Consider the following 18,502-nt stretch of genomic DNA (forward strand, 5'->3'; position numbering starts at 1 on the left):
GAATTTTGGCAGGATTTCAGAGTTTCATAATTACCCTATTTTAAAACTCAGCTAAAATTGCTCAAAATAGCTTTTAGTTTGCCTTGAGAGGTTAATTTTATACCTACTGAGGAATAAGCTCCTTATTGTACTTAGCCAGGTGTTAACTATGAAAATAACTCCATTGTTGCCTTATACTGTCTGCATATGTTATGGTACCTTCTTCTTAATAAGTATGCTTTCACTTGAGCAAATAGTTTGGACTCCTTATTTTGAAGTTACCATAATAAAGCATGCCTTCATGAATGCCTTACCTTTGTTTTTGGTATCATGAGTTGTGTTGATTGCCTAATTTATGGCACCTTATTAGAAGCTGGTGATCTCAGTAAAAGAAGGATGCCAACAGAATAAGCAGTCTGTGAGGGATAGCATATGCATTGTTTCCTTTAACTTTAATTCTTTATTCCTGATCATTCAGAGCCAAAATATCCTAAAGAAAATGTTGGTGAGCTAGTGACCATTGCTACCATTGTATGGTGGGATTCCACTGCACAGAGGAGCTAAAGAGCCTGCCCCAGAGTTTATAATTAAAGTAGAATGTAATTGGAGGAACAACCTGTCGTATTTGTGAACTATTGCTATATAATTAACCTCTAAAAACAGCAGAGTAGCACAACAATGGCATTTTTAGTCAGTCTAAGAATAAGCCAGGATGCTATTCTGATTTTGGTTGAGCTTGCTCAACATTGTGAGAACTGGCTGTTTATCAACGAGTCTGTCTGGACTTTGTCTGGGTAGATTGATTTGGGTAACTTGGCTTCTCTGCATCCTCCAACACTCTAGCTTCAGCTGTTTACAAGTGAAGGAGAGGTACAATCAACAACAGAAGGGCTGTTAAATGGGGACTGAATTAAGGTCATGGAGATAGGACTTCATGGCCAGAGTGTAGCATACCTAATCACACAAGGACCTCGTAGGCCTTGGCTTCCATCAGGTTTGCAAACATTTCATTGGCTGAAACATATCATATGCTACAGCCCTAACTGGCACGGGTCAGTCACATGAGAAACAGTATAGGCAAAGGAAGGGTAAAGAGTGTTGGCCTACAAATGACACCTGTATACCACATCCTTCTTCTAAAAGAATATTTGGGGTTACTATAGACCAAATTTAAAAAATGCTATATTGAAGAATAAGCAGACATGGATTTGACTCTTACTGTTACAAGCTCTACCTATTCCACTACAAGCTCCATGATTTGGACCAGGTTGCTTAGCATCACCTGGCTTTGTTTCCTTATGTTTAAGTGAAGACAGTCATGGTTCCTATGTGATTAGGATGCTGGGATAATTCATGAAAGAATGTGTGTAGATAGGGTCAATTCTTACTTAGCATTTTCTATATACCAGGTACTGCCCTAAGTAAGTGTTTTGTATAGTTTAACTCATTCATTCATTCCTTACAACTCTATGTGGTAGATACGGGTAGATACGGAATTTTGTTCCTAGTTTGCTGTTGAAGAAACAATCTGAAATCCATAGAGATGATAACGTTATCCAATGCTATACTAGTAAGTAATGGGTGAAATTTGCACCCATGTATTCTAGTTCCAGTCTATGTTGTGAACCATTATCTTATGCTAATCTTAAGATTAATCTAATCACAATTATTAGGGCATGATTGTAAACTTAATTCATTTGATTCATGCCAAGTGGTTGAAGATAGCCAAGGACTCTTTCTAAATCTGTCTTCCATCATGGAGAATTTGAGTCTTCAAACATGTCATTGTCCAAAAGGATTTGGGTTACCCCTTTGATAAAATATGGTACTATTTGGAAAGCAAAGGCATGTGAGGCATTCTACAGTACCACATCTGCATGAGAAGAGTGAACCTTGTAAAATGTTATTGGCAGCTTTCCACAAAGTTGGACGAGTGACTGCCATCGATGAGGACTACCCTCGAAACTGTGTGACCTACAAGATAACCCATGGAGACACCCAGGTAGTACAAAGGTTCTGGATTCACCCTCTCTCTGGAATGATTGAACTGACCACACAGCCAGACTATGAGTCTGTGAAGCAATATAACCTCACCGTGGAAGCTGTGGACTGTGACAGGCTCCAACCTCGCACAGCCGTGACCACAGTAAGTGGAGAGACCCAGATGTTGATCCTACAGAGCTGATCTATTACATTTTCATTGGCTGTAGTGGGAGTGGTTGAACTATAACACTAGATGACCAAGTTCAGAACTTTCTCCTACTTCTCAGTATTTTGTCATATCTGGATCTTCAACTTTGGGAGTTTGAGGCATGGTTGAAAATAAAGGCCTCACCACCTCTTCTCATTCTGATGTGATAAATTTAGAATTTCTTTTTTCTTTAATTAAGTTTTTTACTGTGAAAATACTGTACAGAGGGGTTACAGTTACATGAGCAAGATAATGAGTACATTTCTTATCAAGCATTGTTGCCTCCTCCTTTGTTTCCCCTTCCCATCCCTTCCCTTTCACCTCCTCAGCTCCACCCCCTCAGAACTCCCCCTCCCCCCTCCCCCTTCTCCCCCCAACCCTCTCCCCCCCACCTAAATTGTAAAGTTCATCTTTTGATACAGCATCTACATCTCATTGTTGCACTGGGTCCACCTGTATCCCTATTTAAACAATTTGTTTTATCCCTTCCCCTCCCCAAATGATACCAGCATCAAATACAGTGAAAACAGGGGTTATACTGTAGGGGAGGGACATACAAAGCAACAAAAAAAATCACATGCTACCTTATAAATACATTAGAAACAGTAGCAAGGAGTACCATTTGTCAGTTCCTTTATGTGTATGTGTACATATGTGTTGTGTATAATAAACATTCTATAGTAAAAATATACAAGATAAACTTATAGTATGATACATTTATGATTCTTCATACATATCAAATAAATTTAATTCTCCAAAAGGATTCAGGTGATCTTTTTTTTGGGGGGGTTGCTGGTCGTGGGGCCTGAACTCTGGGCCTGGGCGCTGTCCCTCAGCTCTTCAGCTCAAGGCTAGCGCTCTACCTCTTGAACCACAGTGTCACTTCCGGCTTTTTTCTTCTTACTTATGTGGTGCTGAGGAATCAAACCCAGGGCCTCAGGCATGCAAAGCAAGTGCTCTACCACTGAGCCACCTTCCCAGCCCCTCAGGTGATCTTTTGGAGAACCTATAAAACCATTTGGAAAGGAACACTTATTGAGATTAAACAACAGCATAGATTTAGTTGATTCTCACTTAAATATTCGGAGCAGGCATTATGGCAGGTTTTAAGACATGTACTAGAAGTTACTCCTAAGTTTTATAGATCTACTCTTAAATCTAGGCTGCACCCCATTGAGAGATGATGTTTACAATAAAAATAGTCAGGGTGAATTTTTTGGCATGGAAATGTGGGCCTTTAAAGTATTTTAGCATGTTGGAAGATATCAAGAGAGAACGCTGTTGCATTTATTAGGTGGTGAGTGTCAGTACTGACTAGAAAGTTTTGTTATTGCAGAAAAGACAGAAGTAGAAGTGAAGAATTCTGAAGTCTCCATCTGCCCTAATACTCACAGTTTATTTACCCTTACCAAACAGAGCTCCTGGTTTCTTGCTTGTGTAGTTATTAGGTTTTCTGTGTGTGTACCTGTGAGGGAACCATCAGACTCATTCACATCAACACTTAGAATGACTTTCACAGAGACTGAGTTGTAGTGATGAAGTTGCACTGGAATGATACCCATGAGAATGAGCTCTATTCTGAGGTGCCCAGGCAGTTTTTCCTCTTGACGCTTATGGATTTCACAGTAGCATAAGATGACACTACTTGCATTTATCATTCTATTGTTACAAATGAAAAGGGAAAGTAGATTGAATAAAAAGCGCTAAACTTCAAGTGACTCTGTCTTTTATAAAAATAATTTATGTTTTGCCTAAAGGCAAAACAAGAATTGGTATATTCTTTCTTCCTTTTAATAATATTTATTTGGCATTTTCTGGGTGTAGAACATTATAAGACACCACATATGTCTTCAGAAATACAAATGGGGCACATAAGAAGTTAAAAAGCGTATAGCAAGAAGCACATTGATGATACAGGTGAATTTATCTTTCAAATTTAGAAAAGGAAGATACAGGTCTTTTATTTCTAAAATTTAGGAATCCATCAGCAATTGCCATTATCATTACTTAATGAAAAGTATAATAATCTCTTAATTAGATTTTAGTCCTTTAACTTCTTTCTATGGGGTACTTTTGTGTGTGTGTGTGTGTGTGTGTGTGTGTGTGTGTGTGTGTGTGTGTGTATGCAGGTACTGGGGCTTGACCTCAAGGCCTGGGCACTGTCTCTTGGCTTTCTTGTTCAAGGGTGGTGCTCTACCACTTGCACCACAACTCCACTTCTGGATTTTTTTGGTGGTTAATGGAGATAAGAGTTCCATGGACTTTCCTGCCTGAGCTGGCACTAGCTTCAAGCAGTGATGCTCAGACCTCAGCCCTCCTCAGCAGCTAAGACTACAAGTGTGAGCTACCAATACCCAGCTCCTGGGGAAGAATTTTATTCCAAGGTTGGAAGTTAAGTAACCTACCCAAGGTTCTCGGCACAAAGAGGTCAGATTAGTTTGGCACTTAATCATTGTCATGTACTTTACATTCTCTCTCTAATTCTGTAGTGGATTTTCTCATCTCCACTGACTTTATGTGAAGAGGGGTACCACAGATTGTGCCCAGAGCCTTCCTAGGCAAGTAAATGCTCTACCACACCACCTAAGCCTCCAGCACTGTTTTATTTTTTAAAGTTTGAATTTGAGTTAGAGTCTCGTTAACAACTTTGTCTGGGTTGGCCCCAAATTCATGATCCCAGTAGCAGGGATTTTAGGTATACACCACTATTCCTGGGTCTACTTTCAAAACACAGCCTGAATCCTTTTAACTTCTCACCAATATCTACAATAACCCTGGCTCTGCCACCACCTCCCTTATTCAATCTACACTGAAATCCTTTTGTGTAGAGTTCCTGTCTCCTCTGGTATACCTTGCACACTGTTCTTTACACAGTAAGTGCAGTGGTACCTTCTGAAGATGTTTGATTTCTCCCTTGGAAACACTGTCTTCCATCACACCTAGTGAGGTTAGTTAGGTTTCAATACAATTTCCAAGATCCACAGAACCTTAGATTTAAATCTGGCTACCCTGTCTACCTTTTCGTCCTCAGCTCCTACCTAGCTCTCTTTTCCTTATATTCTCCAATCCAGCCACAAAACACACTATGATTGAACTTTTCATCCTATATGGCTTGTATCACTTTCATCCTATCTCTGCCCAAATGAAATCTTTAACAAGGGTGTGTGCTTCTTGGGACATGGGGGGCAACAGTGCAAATTTGAATCAATCTATCATCCTGAAAGGAATGAGTAAGTGAAATATGACCAGTGTCTACTGGGGAATAACAAGCCTCAAGAGGAAATAGCAAACTAGTTCTGTGAAGAGCAACATAGAAGGAGCATATGGAGTATTGTGTGAGAAAAGGAGGAAGGAAGAAAGATCACTGCACAACATTGTTTATGCAAGTCAAAATGATATTATCAATCTCTGCATCTTCACTGAGAACACAGAACTTACAAGGATGTGTATCAAACATAGAGGAGTCAGGAAGCCAAAGCAAGAGTGGGTGGAAGGGGTGACTTTGCTGAAAGTGCACTGTATTCATAAACTGCTTTGCTGGGTGGCAACTCTATGTACAACTACTTAAAGATGATTTAAAGACTGGAAGAATGGGTCAGAGAAAAAAATGGCCTTCTCCTAAGATGGTTTCCCTTAGCTATTTTCTATCTCCTTAATTACATGGCACCAATTACTTTAAGACAATGCTTACTGTATTTACTTGTCAATATGTTGGTTGCTTTGCCTCATCTAAGTTGAATGTTAATTGTTGCAGCTCAAGGACTTTGTTTTGACACTGTGGCTTTTGTATTTAGGCCAGTGCATGCATGAAGTAAGTGTTCAATTAATATTCATTGAATGGATGAATGTATCCTCCCAACAGTCATAAGAGAGAAGAGATTAAGATTCCTTTTTATAGTGGAGCAAAACAAGATTAAGTTGCTTGTATCCAAATAGCGTCCCAAAGTGGCAAGCCCAGGATTTTAATGAATATTTCTAGTCCACATCCTAGTCTAGCCTTTTGTATTCTATCACAGAAATCTATTTAAAGTCCATTTACTTACCCTGTCAGTTATCCCACATTATCAAATATTAAATTGATATAGAGGCTATAATCACTGTTTGGATACCAATCTATAGAAGTGACCTTAAAGAAAAAAAACAACTCTCCAAGAATTTAGCTGGGTGGTTAAAACATTACAGAAAACATTTAAACAGATAATACTTGCAAATGTAGGGACTCTGGGGATTCTTCTGAGCATGTTGCTGAGAAAGTTATTAGTCATCAGAGAGATGAGAAGATAACCTTTCTAGGCTGACTGGTATTCAATCATTGACATTTTAAAGTCCTTGATATTTTGATTTTTTTTAACCATGTAAATCACACTTTACCAGTTTATAGTATGTTAATTAAGAAAATCTTGATAGCATCCCACAATTAAGGTCAGAGCAATAGATTGGAACAATCATATTGTTACCAAAAGTAAATATGCTTGAGAGAGTCATAGAACAAAAGAGTCCCTTAACTAATGTAGAAGAAACACACTCAGAATATGCTTTCCAGTTAGCAAGACATTTAAAGTATGCAGGGGACCACAGTTTTCAGGGACATTATTCTTCATCTGTCCTCTTATTATTCTGTGCATAATTGGTGGACTTCACAGAGACCCAACTAATGAGCCTAAAGCTCTCCCTAATGGCTACCCTGCCTGTCACAGTTGACCCAGGAATAATAAGCTAGGGCTAGTTGATTGACAGCCAGAATCCAAATCTGTAGGAGTATTTCTGCAAATGGGAAATTCTAGGCTTTTAATTTAATATTTCCAAAAGATATGCCTCTACCCAGATGCTTATTTCTGATTTTGCATATACACGATCACATGGTGTGGATGTGATGTTTCTTCTCACTGCCTGGCTGACAGGTCACCATTGACATTGAAGATGTGAATGATGAAGCGCCTGTCTGCACGCCACATCTATATAAGGCAGTCATTTTTGACAGTGTTGTTGTGGGGACAAACGTCAATGGCTTCAGACTAAGCTGTCATGACAGAGATTCACAAGATTTCGAAATGCGTTTTGAGATGGCTACTGGTGGGTAATTTAATTATTTCTCTTAATCAGAGCATGTGTCAAATTGATGTGAGCTGTACCATGTTAGATGTAATATACAACCCTATAGGTGACAGTGTTTAAAAAGGTTGGACTATTTTATATCTGCAGCATTAAGTTTCCTCAAGACACTCTTTTGTCTCCTACCTATCCAATGAGCTCTTTTGTCTCCTGCAATTAAAGAATCAGTAAACTTCACAGATACTTTTTGGGCAAAGAGAAACTTTGGATCAGCACGGGAAATACTACAAATTACAAGGCTAAGTCCGCTGTCCATGGTGCTAGATGAAGATTGTGGCCACTGTTCCATCTGATGATATTAATACAAGTTAACGAGAACCAATCTTATTATTGTTGGATTTACACAGGCCCTTACTAGCTTTAGTCACCATCTTGTCTTTCCTGGAGGACAGTTATTAGGGACAAGATGGTCACTGTGCTAAGAAACTGGTACATGAAAGTAGCCAAGAAAAACAATTGTATTCATGACATTTTTTGTTCACTAAGAGTACCCAAATTATAAATGATAAACTGTGGTAAGTTCTATAAAGAAAAGCTACCAAGGATCATGAGGTGGCATAAAAATTAGACTTAAAGTCTTTTAAAAAAATTTTTATTGTCAAAGTGATGTACGGAGGGGTTACTGTTACATAAGTAAGGGAAGAAGTACATTTCTTGTCAGAGACTTAAAGTCTTATGTAAATTATTTAAAGACTTATTTAAGTGCTCTGTTGTCATTTGTCAGAAAGAATAACGGTGTGGAGAGTAGTTAAGCACACACTGATAATTCATTTTAAAGATGAGGCTGATATTTTTTCCCCTTTGCTAGATAACAAGCTCCACAAAGAAAGGAACTGCATGTATCATCTGTATAACAATGTCTCTCGAGCCATGAGGAAGACTTAAGCTGTGTAGGGGCTCAATAGATACTTGTAGTCTGACTAGCTCATTTGCTACTGATCTAGACTAAATTGAACATGGGAACCAAATTGCTCTGAGTAAGAAGAGGAAGCAATTAGGCAGAATAATTGTATAATAGTGTGAAGTTTGCTGGCCATACATGAAGATGAGATTCATGACTCTAGCTTAAAGCTTTTTCTAACCAACTGCATTTATTGCTTATTTAAACTCAATGTTATTATTATAAATCACGTGTACATATAGAAACTCAGAGTACAACAAAATTTACTTACATCTACTATGTTTTAATAGCAATTTAAGGGAGCTTGAGCAACCCTTCCAAGCTTATGAAATAGTGATAACTTTTTAATTATGCCTTTTTAAAGGAAATGAGAACCATCATTTCGGATTTGACCCCAGTCGAGGTTCAAATACTCCCAAACTAATTGTGAAGACTCCTTTTAACTTTGAATCTGGAGCTGATATGCGACGGCAGTACCATCTTGTGGTGCATATTATCGATGACAATCTGAAATATGGCAAAGCCACCAAGCCCAGGACAGGCACTGCTATTATTGATATTCATGTGATAAGAGCCAGCACACCACCTCCTCCAACCAACGCTGAAGTAAAGAGTTATAGTATTAAAAAATGGAAGAGTTATAGAGTTTAATTTGCTTCTCTGAGTGGGAAATATTCTATAAATTCAAGTTTCATCCAGAAAGGCCAAAATACTCATTAGAGCAGTGCCTTTTACTGATGTGTATTTCTGCTTAGGCACTAAGCTAGTAGCTACTGGTCCACATTGTACAGATGTGTGTGTGTGTGTGTGTGTGTGTGTGTGTGTGTGTGTGTGTGTATGTGAGTGACAGAGAGAGAGAGAAAGATAGATGATGATGATGATGATGATGATGACAATGATGATTATGATCTCTGATCAGGTAATGATCATCTGGATGATCTTAAAGTACTGCCCACTGAAAGGGCTCTCTACTTGAATTCTATTGATTAAAAATGTCTACAAGTTTTCCTCCTTGAAACACTGGTCTTATTAGATGTGGTGGCACATGTATCTAATCCTAGCTACTTGTAAAGAAGTAGGAAGATCAAGGTCTAATAACCGAGGCAACATACAAAGATCCTATCTGAAAACAAAGTAAAACTTAGAAGGGCTGAGGATGTGGCTAAATAGTAGAGCACTTGCCTAGCAGGGGTGAGGCAATGAGCTCAAACCCTGGTACCACCACGATTACCACCAATAAGAGTATTCTCTAGTGGCCATGCTAAAATTAGTAGTGGGTACCTGTGCCACACCCTATACTATGTGTTTTATATTCATCATTTCATTGAATTTTCAACCCAAACCCATGAAGATTAGCAGACACAATAATTTTATCATTGAGAAAAGACATGAAAAGCCTCTGCAGAATTCCAGAATGGCTTCTTGAATTTCCCAAGGATGAAATCTGCCCAGTAGACTTCACGGTCTATTTTATTGTATTCTTTCCTTTGAAATAGCAGCATTAATAAAAGCATGAGTAGAAGCTGGACATAATGGCTCATGTCTATAATCCTAGCACCTTTGAGATGGAGATGGAGCTTTTTTTTGAGGTGGGGACTGCAGTTTGATGTTAGTCTAGACAAAAAGTTATTGAGACCCCACCTCAAAACCCAAGATGTAGCTGGGTGCCAGTGACTCACACCTGTAATACTAGCTACTCAGCAGGCTGAGATCTGAGGAATGTGGTTCATAGCCAGCCCAGGCAGGAAAGTCTGTGAGACCCTTAATTCCAATTAGCCACCAGAAAACCAGAAATGGTGTTGTGGCTCAAAGTGGTAGAGTATTAGCCTTCAGCAAAAAAGCTCAGGGACAGTGGCCAGGCCCTGAGTTCGAGTCCCATGACCAACAGAAACAAAAACAAAAACCCCAAAACAAACTGAGTGTGTGTTATGGTTCATACCTATCATCTCAGTCATGTAGAAGGCCAGAGGTAGGAGGATCACAGTCTAAGGTCAGCCCTGGCAAAAAGCACAAGATCCTTTCCAAAAGGATAACTAAAGCAGAAACAAAAACAAAACTTCCCCAAAGAAACCCCAACACTGGTGTGTGTGTGGCTGAAGTAGTAGAGGCCAATTTACCAAATAGGAGACCCTTAGTATAAACATCAGTTCTACCATGATCACCAGCAGTAAAAATGGTTATAATACTTAATTCTCAGGAACAAACTTTTTGCAAGCTGCACAGAGAGGTTTATTGTGTGTAGAACAGGAAATAAGGACACCGAAGCTTCAAAGGGCTTCAGATGCCACTTAGCTCAACCTCTGGAGTTTATAGATGAAAAAAATCTGCGGTCCAAAAATGGTCTGTTTAGAATCACAGAGAAGTCATTGCGCACAACTCAAGTGCTACATTCTTAATTCTGAGTGGGTGTTTATAAAACCATGCATATCTGAGTCAAGACCCTGTTTTGTATTAGGACCATGACTCTGTGCCGATGCTACTGTGGGCAAACAGATGCTCTCTGAACACATGGACTAATGCTTTGTTTGCTTGAAATCATTTTCCCAGGAAAAGAAAGGTCTGACCATTGTGTACACAGCTATCAATACGTACAAGGCCAGCGACTGGTACATTCCTTTCATCTTCACTCTCATGGTGATTTTCTTTGTTGGATTTGTTTCTTGGGTATGTTTCCTGCTTTGGAGATACGGAAACATTACAGTTTGTTGTCAGAAAATGGCTAAGCAAGTTTCCAAACCCAGGTATGGCCCTTTTTTTCTCCTTTTTTCTTTTTGAAAAATATTTTTTATTACCTTTAAGTAGCTGGACAAGGGAGTTGCTATTCAACAAAGCAGTTTATGACTACAGTGCATCTCGATTAATATTACCCTTTTTGACCGTCTCGTCCATCTGTTACACCTGACCCCTTCCCTCACTTTTCTTAATTTTGTAGGATATGTATTATTTTTTGCCATTTTATAAAGCAGTTTATGAATATGATGCATCCAGATCTGTATCATTTCTTCAAACTTTTTTCTTTTTTCTTTCTTCTTTTTTCTTTCCTTCCTTCTTTCCTTCCTCCATCCCTTCCTCTTTCTCTCCCTCTTTCCCTCTCTTCCCTACTCCTCCATCCCCTTCTTCCACCTCCCCTCTTCCTTTCCTTCCTTCTTTCCTCCTCCTTTTCTCCCTCCTGCCTTCTATCTATCCTTCCTGCTTTCCTCCCTCTTTTTCCCTTCTTTCCTCTTTTTTCCCTCACCCTCCTCCTTCGTTTCCTCCTTTTTTTTTTTTTTAATTCCAGGGACTCATTATGTAGCCCAAACTGGCATCAGCTTAACTGAACCTGAGCTGAACCTTAGCTCAGCCCGCTGAGTGCTAGGATCGCAAGCATGTGCCATCAGATCCCCCTTCTAACCTTGATAAAGAGATTGGATTGATTTAGATGAACAAAATATTTACAATACAAAACTCAATGGCATTTTTGTTTATACTAATGACCCTCAAACCTACTTTATCCAGAAATACTTGGGGAATCTTTCTTTGAAAAATACTAATACAGTACAGTACTTACTGCAGTAAGTTTATGTTAGTGTTAATATTAGTGCTTGTGTTAGTATTAGTATATATAATTAGTTAGTATTAGTGCTTACTGCTGTAAGCTTGTAACAGATTTTCTATGAGAAGATATTTTAGACAAATTTGTGAGGCAAGCAGTTTCACAGATCAGTGTTGGAGAGCAAGGCAACAGTAAAAAATATAGACTGGTAATGAATACAGGCATTCTCTCCACAACGTTGACCTGTCTTAAATCTCTCCAAAGTTGGAGAGAGAGGACAAAGAAATGGAGGGAAAATATGGCTGCTTTTATTATTACCCCAAAATGTTCTTCAGGGCACAGAATATTATGGCTTCAAAAGTAAAGCTGAAATTGTATTTCCATTAACTAAGTAGAGTTCATTTCTGGTGCAGTAAGATGGGTAGGATGATGGTTGATAAAGGCTATTTTAGTATTCCTATACTACATTTATTCTTTCCTGGGGTAAGGTAGATGTGATATTAGTCATGCATTATTGGCTGAAATTTTTATTATTATTAGTAGTAGTATTTTAGCCATGTGTTAACATAATGAAACTGATTATTATAAAATTTTCTTTCTGTGCAGAGGAATCAAGTATATTACAGGTAAGATACAGATTGTTGCTTATCACACGATTATGCTTGAATTGTGGAATTTAGAAAATACTGCTCACCAGACACCTGCCTTTTAAAATTTATTTTGAACAGGAGATAGAACTCAACAGGAAAAGGCTGTTACAGGAAACAAAAGTAAAAAGCTAGAAGTATTAACAGTAAGTAGATTTCTGTGAACCATCTACAGTGAAAGAAAAGACAACATGTCCCCTGTAAGTGCTGCACAATAAAAACATCTTCCATAGAAGCATATGGTAAATGTGCCCAACTGAAAGGAAATTCCATAATTGCAATGCATCATTTCTACTGAATGCATGTGTGTTGCAAAGCTGGGATTTCCAACTCAACATTTGAATTTGGCTAATCAATTTTTTTTCTCAAAATAAATGCATATAAGCAAAACAAAAAAAAACCTCTAGACAAATAGAAATCTGGCATTATTCTCCACTATTTAAAAATAAAAAAAACTGTATTTGGGAATAAATTATACATGTGATAGACATGATTACTTAGATTTTTTTAAAAGCAGGTGATAAATCTGTACACTAGAGTATGCAAACCCTCTTCAAACTGGAGGGGGCTTAGTCCTGAGTAATTCCCATAAATAAGGGTACAGAATAAGGCTGAATTGGGGACAAATAATGTATGATTTATTAGCATCCAAAAGAAAGGACATTATTTTGACTTCATCTCTCCTTTTTTTCCTTTCTTTTTTTCTCTCTACTTGTGTTGCAAATACCAAGATATCACTACCTGAATCCTGATTAACTGTGACATTGATTAGATGTTTTATTTATTTTTTTCTTTTTCTTTTTTTTTGGGGGGGGTCCGGTCGTGGGGCCTGAACTCTGGGCCTGGGCGCTGTCCCTTAGCTCTTCAGCTCAAGGCTAGCGCTCTACCACTTGAGCCACAACACCACTTCTGGCTTTTTTCTTTTTGTTTATGTAGTGCTGAGGAATTGAACCCAGGGCCAAGCAAGGCAAGCGCTCTACCACTGAGCCACCTTCCCAGCCCTAGATGTTTTATTTTTTTCCCTGTGTTTCTTTTCCCTGTTTCTCCTGTTAAGAAGCTGATTCCCACATAATCTGTATTAACTTTATAGTGCCATTATAGCAAAATACTAGAGATGGGGTGTTTTAAACAACAGAGATTTATTCCTCATAGTTCTGGATGCTGGGTGTCCAAGATCAACTTATGAATAGGTGTTGGCTTTCAGATAACTGCCTTCTTGTTGTGTCTTCACAGTGTCTGTGAGGGGAGTCTGTACCTAGTGTCCTAATGTCACATTCATTAGTCATGTTGGACCAAAGCTCATCCACATGACCTCATTTGATCTTCCTTAGTCCTTTCATCTTTTGGGGGAAGGGGATCAAGACTTCAGCTCAAAGTCTGATGATGCTTGCTCACAAGCTGATACACTACCACCTAAGCCAGTCTTCCTTATTTCTTTCAAGGTCTCTTCAAATATAGTGACATTCTAAGGTTCTGTGGGGTTACAATTTCAACTGATGATTTTGGAGGAAGGAGTGCATTTCAACCTATAATGTCTCTTATGCAAGACAATAGACCACATCAGTAAAAAAGGACCTGAATTATCAGAGGTTATAGCAGGCAGATAGAGGTGGGGAGATGGGATTGAGAGGTGATAAAAATAGCAGGCAGTGGGGCTGGGGGTTTAGCCCAGCGGAAGGGCGCCCACCCGGCGCGCGCAAGGCCCTGGGTTCGGTCCTCAGCCCTGGGGAAAAAAATAGCAGGTAGTATTTGGTTCTAGGCTGCAAGCCCTCTACAGATCAGAAACATAGAGGAACTTATAAGAAGTCATCTTGTGTGTTGAACTATTCAGCACATGTCAAAACCCATTTTATAGCTGACTTTATTGCTAATGTTGTGTTTTCTTTCAAAGGAAACCATTGTGTATGAGACTGTGTTTGATGGAGAAGCCATTGATCCAGGTATGGTGCTTGAATAACAAACTAAACAAATTACTTACTCATGATACTTTCCCTAAAAGAAACCATTTCAGGGCTAGGCAGGATACATGAACACCTGCAAGAGACCAATGAAAGAGCCAATTGACTCATCAAGAGCCACTAATCCTTGGGGAATGTCACCATCACTAAGTCCCTGAGTTGCTGAAATTCTGCAGCTTCAAAAGAAGCTAGATGTTCACATCCTACAGAAGAAAAATCTGCCCACTTTTAAATGCAGTTCAATTCGCCTGGGTTTTGCATACACACACACACACACACACACACACACACACACACACACATTGTGGCCCCTGATTTATATCTGGTGTGCACCAAACTACCCTAAGACTTAACTAGTTTAGACTGATAACCATCTTATCATAGCTTATACTTTTGTGTGTCAAGATGGTGAACAGGTGTCACCTGGACAATTGTTTTGCTTCATGTGCTATCAGTAGCGTTCCTTCAGTGGCATTCATCTGGCAGCTGGTCTAATCTGGTGGGTTCACAATGCTTACCTCAGAAGACTGCTTTCTTGAAGGGGACAGGCTTGTAGGCTGGACTCAGCTAGGCTTCTCTTCCTCTGATGTAATCTCTTGGCCTCTTTGTGTAGTTTCTTTATAGGAATAATTAGATGTTTTATATAGCAGGCCTCCCTCTAAAATTAGAAAATGGTATGTATTTAATAAATAAATATTTAGTACTGACCATGTGCCAGGCTTGTTGTCAGCACTTAATAGTTATTAGCATATTTATTTTTTAGTATATTGAATACATAATAGAAAAGTACACTTTTTCCATCAACCATTTAAAAATCTATATTTCTATGGCATTTAGTATCTTTCTCTCGTCTTGCCACCATTTCAGAACCTTTTGATCTGATCATCTTCCTGAAATTCAATTACCATTGAACAATAATGCCCATTCCAACTCAGCCTCTGGCACCCACCTTTCTACTCTCTCTCTATGAATTTGACTGAACTAGATATTTCCTATAAATAGAATCATACAATATTTGCTCTTTTGTGACTGGCTCATTCCATTTGGTATAATGTCATCAAGTTCACTCATGTTGCAGCCAAGTGTCAGATTGCTTTCTAATTTTAACACTGAATAATATTCCATCATATGTATAATCACATTTTGTTTAATGGGTCATCCATTACTGGGACCAAAGTCACTTCACCTTTTGGTCGTTATGAATAATACACTACATGCCTGATTTAACTTTAACATTATTATTCTTTGCACACAAAATTCTCTCTCTCTCCATATAAAATACACAAGCTTATTACAAGATATTTTAAGGGTAGTAAATTACAGCAAACATTTATTGAACTCTTAGGATTGTTAAAATGATTTCACATGATTGTCCCTCAGAGTTATTTATGAAGCAGACACTATTATTACTCTCCTTTTATACATGGAAAAACCTGAGAGACAAGTAATTTTCCCAGAATCACAGTGCAATAAGAGTGAAAAGTCACGATTAGGATCCAGGCTCTCTGACAAAGGAACTCTTCCATTCTTAACACTACTCATGACTCTCCTTGCCAACCAATGCCTACTAAAAAGTATTTCACCAAAGACTGGGCTTTAGGATTTTCTAGTAAAAAATGGCACACATATTCAAGAGAGACCATGAATTGTTATTACTGCCACTTTCTGCTAATTTAATGTTTGACCTAATCATCACTTTTAGTATTCTCAATTCAGGGGCACAGCTACTACTGAGTGCTTATTTTGAACGTGGATATTTGATGTATGAGTCAGTGATTTGTTCTCAAGGCCCAAAATAAACCACTGAATGATGGCATAGTATAGGGTTTTCAGTGTAGTATGTTGTTCACCCTAGCCCCATGCTGTAGAAAAGAAGTACCTTTCAATTAATGGATTTGGGGAAGTTAGTTCAACTCAGTAAGGATTCACATGATACTTAAGGAATGATTTGTGTGTGTGTGTGTGTGTGTGTGTGTGTGTGCGCACACACACACACACACACACGCTCATGTACACTGTACCCGGACTTAAACTCAGGGTCTGGTGCTGTTGCTTTGCTTACTCTACCACAGCTCTGCTTCTGGCTTTCTGTTGATTAAATGGAGATAAGCGTCTCACAATGGACTTTCCTATCCAGATCCTAGATCCTCAGATCTCACTCTCCTGAATATCTAGAATTACAGTTTTGAGTCACCACAGCACTCAGCTAGGAACATACATTCCAAATTGAAGATAAAAAGGTTCATGATATATGCTGGGGCATAACATCCTGTATTAAAAATTCTGCAGAGCTTGCAATGTAATTTATAGGGCATTTTTGCCCTATATGACACAGGACATAGCCTCTTACTTTAGTTTATTGGTATTTAAGGGCTCTGGAGATTGCTCTCTGGATTGACTACTTACAGATGATGTGGCATTGGAGGTGCCTCAGAGCACTCATTTCTATACTGTAGGTAATACTATGTAAACACTCCTCAGCTATGTTAAGTGGAACTGGCATATAGTAAGTACTATGATTACAGCTGTTCTTTTTATTTGTTAATTACATCCTTGTTATCTAAACAACAATTGGTTAACTTCCTACTATATCAGGCCCTATCTTCCTAGGATATTACTCTTAGTTTATTATTTCTATGGTTATTTCTGGGGCAGTTTTCTTGAAGGAGAGGGAGATAGTATGACTTTTATTTTTAAAAAAGAACTTTCAAAATAACTACAGACTTCCAAAAACTAAAAAAAAAAAAAAAAAGAATAGCACAGAGTCTCTGTACCTATCTCCAAGCTTTTCCTAAAGGTAACATCTTTCCTATCACAAATTGCCCAAACCAGGAAAATGATATTAGAGTAATACAATGGGACCAGACTATAAGTTTTACTCAGATTTTTTTTTACCAATTTTTGAATATACTTTAAAAATGCCACTGTATCTCGTTCTATAACACCTGTTACATAATTCTAATCACTTTGATAGTCAAAATCTAGTATTATTCTTTCCAAGATAATTCTCCAGAAGGTATTATTTTTAATTCTCATAAAATCATACACTGCTTCTTTTTACTTCTAGTGCTTCTCTAGAACAAGTTTTGAGATGCTGGTCTTGTCACTGGGCAGGCTATGGAATAAACACTAAACACTGTGAGATGAATAAACACTTTCCAAATTCATTGTAATTCAATTTTTCCATATCTTGTGTTTTTTTTCTCATAGTCTCTGGGAATGTGTATGAATACAACAGCCGAACTGGGGCTAGAAAATGGAAGAAAGCCCCCAGGTACAAGGAGTCGAGCATCTATTCCCTCTATCCTTTTGAGGAGTCAGCATCCTTGAAAATTCCTACACAAGCATAGCATTTTCCAATGTCTTTAAATGATAGCATTTTTGTATGTATGACTGTCGTAGGTAGTTTTTGCTTGGCTATCTGAAATTAAATTGGAGACCTAAGGTCAGCTGCTTTGTCTGTGCTGATAGCTTTCGGCAATCTTCTGGCTCAAGGTGTCTGAAAGAGTGTCAACTTTGAATCTCTGATATATGTTGCTGAACATTAAAGACTAATTCTTTCCTTCTTTGTCTTCCTTTGCTCACTTCAATGTATACTTCTAGAAGTCAGAAACTTTGTATTTGCTCATTGCTGTAGGCTCAAAACATGTTTGACACAGAGTGGGGACTTCATATCTCTTTGGTGAATAAACCAATTTAAACAAGGAATTTACATCTCTTGACTGTGATTTAGATTGTTTATTCTACTACAAACCACAAAACAAAAATGGGAATTATTTTAGGTACTTCAAATTTTTTAAGTAGGTGTACAAAGGGGTTTCCAATCAACAAGTCAGATTATGGGCACAATGCATCTTCATGTCACCTCTTTGATCATTCTCCTCCATCTTTTCCAATGGGAATTACTTTTTTTTTTTTTTTGGGTCTAGTCATGGGGCCTGAACTCTGGGCCTGGGCATTGTCCCTCAGCTCTTCAGCTCAAGGCTAGCGCTCTACCACTTGAGACACAGCACCACTTCCAGCTTTTTTCTTTTTGCTTATGTGGTGCTGGGGAATTGAACCCAGGGCCTCATGCATGCAAGGCAAGCGCTCTACCACTGAGCCAACCTTCCCAGCCCCTGGGAATTATTTTTAGAAAAGGGTATTTTGTTTCTGGTAGTCATAAAAATGCAGAATTTTCCA

The 18,502-nt window shown here is 38.4% G+C and overlaps 1 protein-coding gene across 1 annotated transcript in view; it reads left to right on the forward strand.

Moving 5' to 3' along the window:
• Positions 1-17,950, forward strand: part of LOC105981279 (cadherin-related family member 3) — a 58,125-nt gene extending 40,175 nt beyond the window's left edge. Inside the window, exons 12-19 of the mRNA XM_013010370.1 lie at positions 1,893-2,125; positions 7,072-7,243; positions 8,548-8,789; positions 10,731-10,924; positions 12,322-12,341; positions 12,444-12,508; positions 14,254-14,302; positions 17,531-17,950. Of these exons, the coding sequence (XP_012865824.1) occupies positions 1,893-2,125; positions 7,072-7,243; positions 8,548-8,789; positions 10,731-10,924; positions 12,322-12,341; positions 12,444-12,508; positions 14,254-14,302; positions 17,531-17,670 (1,115 nt within the window). The 3' untranslated portion in view covers positions 17,671-17,950. The remainder of the gene's footprint in view (positions 1-1,892; positions 2,126-7,071; positions 7,244-8,547; positions 8,790-10,730; positions 10,925-12,321; positions 12,342-12,443; positions 12,509-14,253; positions 14,303-17,530) is intronic.
• The last annotated feature ends 552 nt before the right edge of the window (positions 17,951-18,502 follow it).

This window comes from Dipodomys ordii, unplaced genomic scaffold (genome assembly GCF_000151885.1).
Source record: "Dipodomys ordii isolate 6190 unplaced genomic scaffold, Dord_2.0 Scaffold12, whole genome shotgun sequence".
Lineage (NCBI taxonomy): Eukaryota > Metazoa > Chordata > Mammalia > Rodentia > Heteromyidae > Dipodomys > Dipodomys ordii.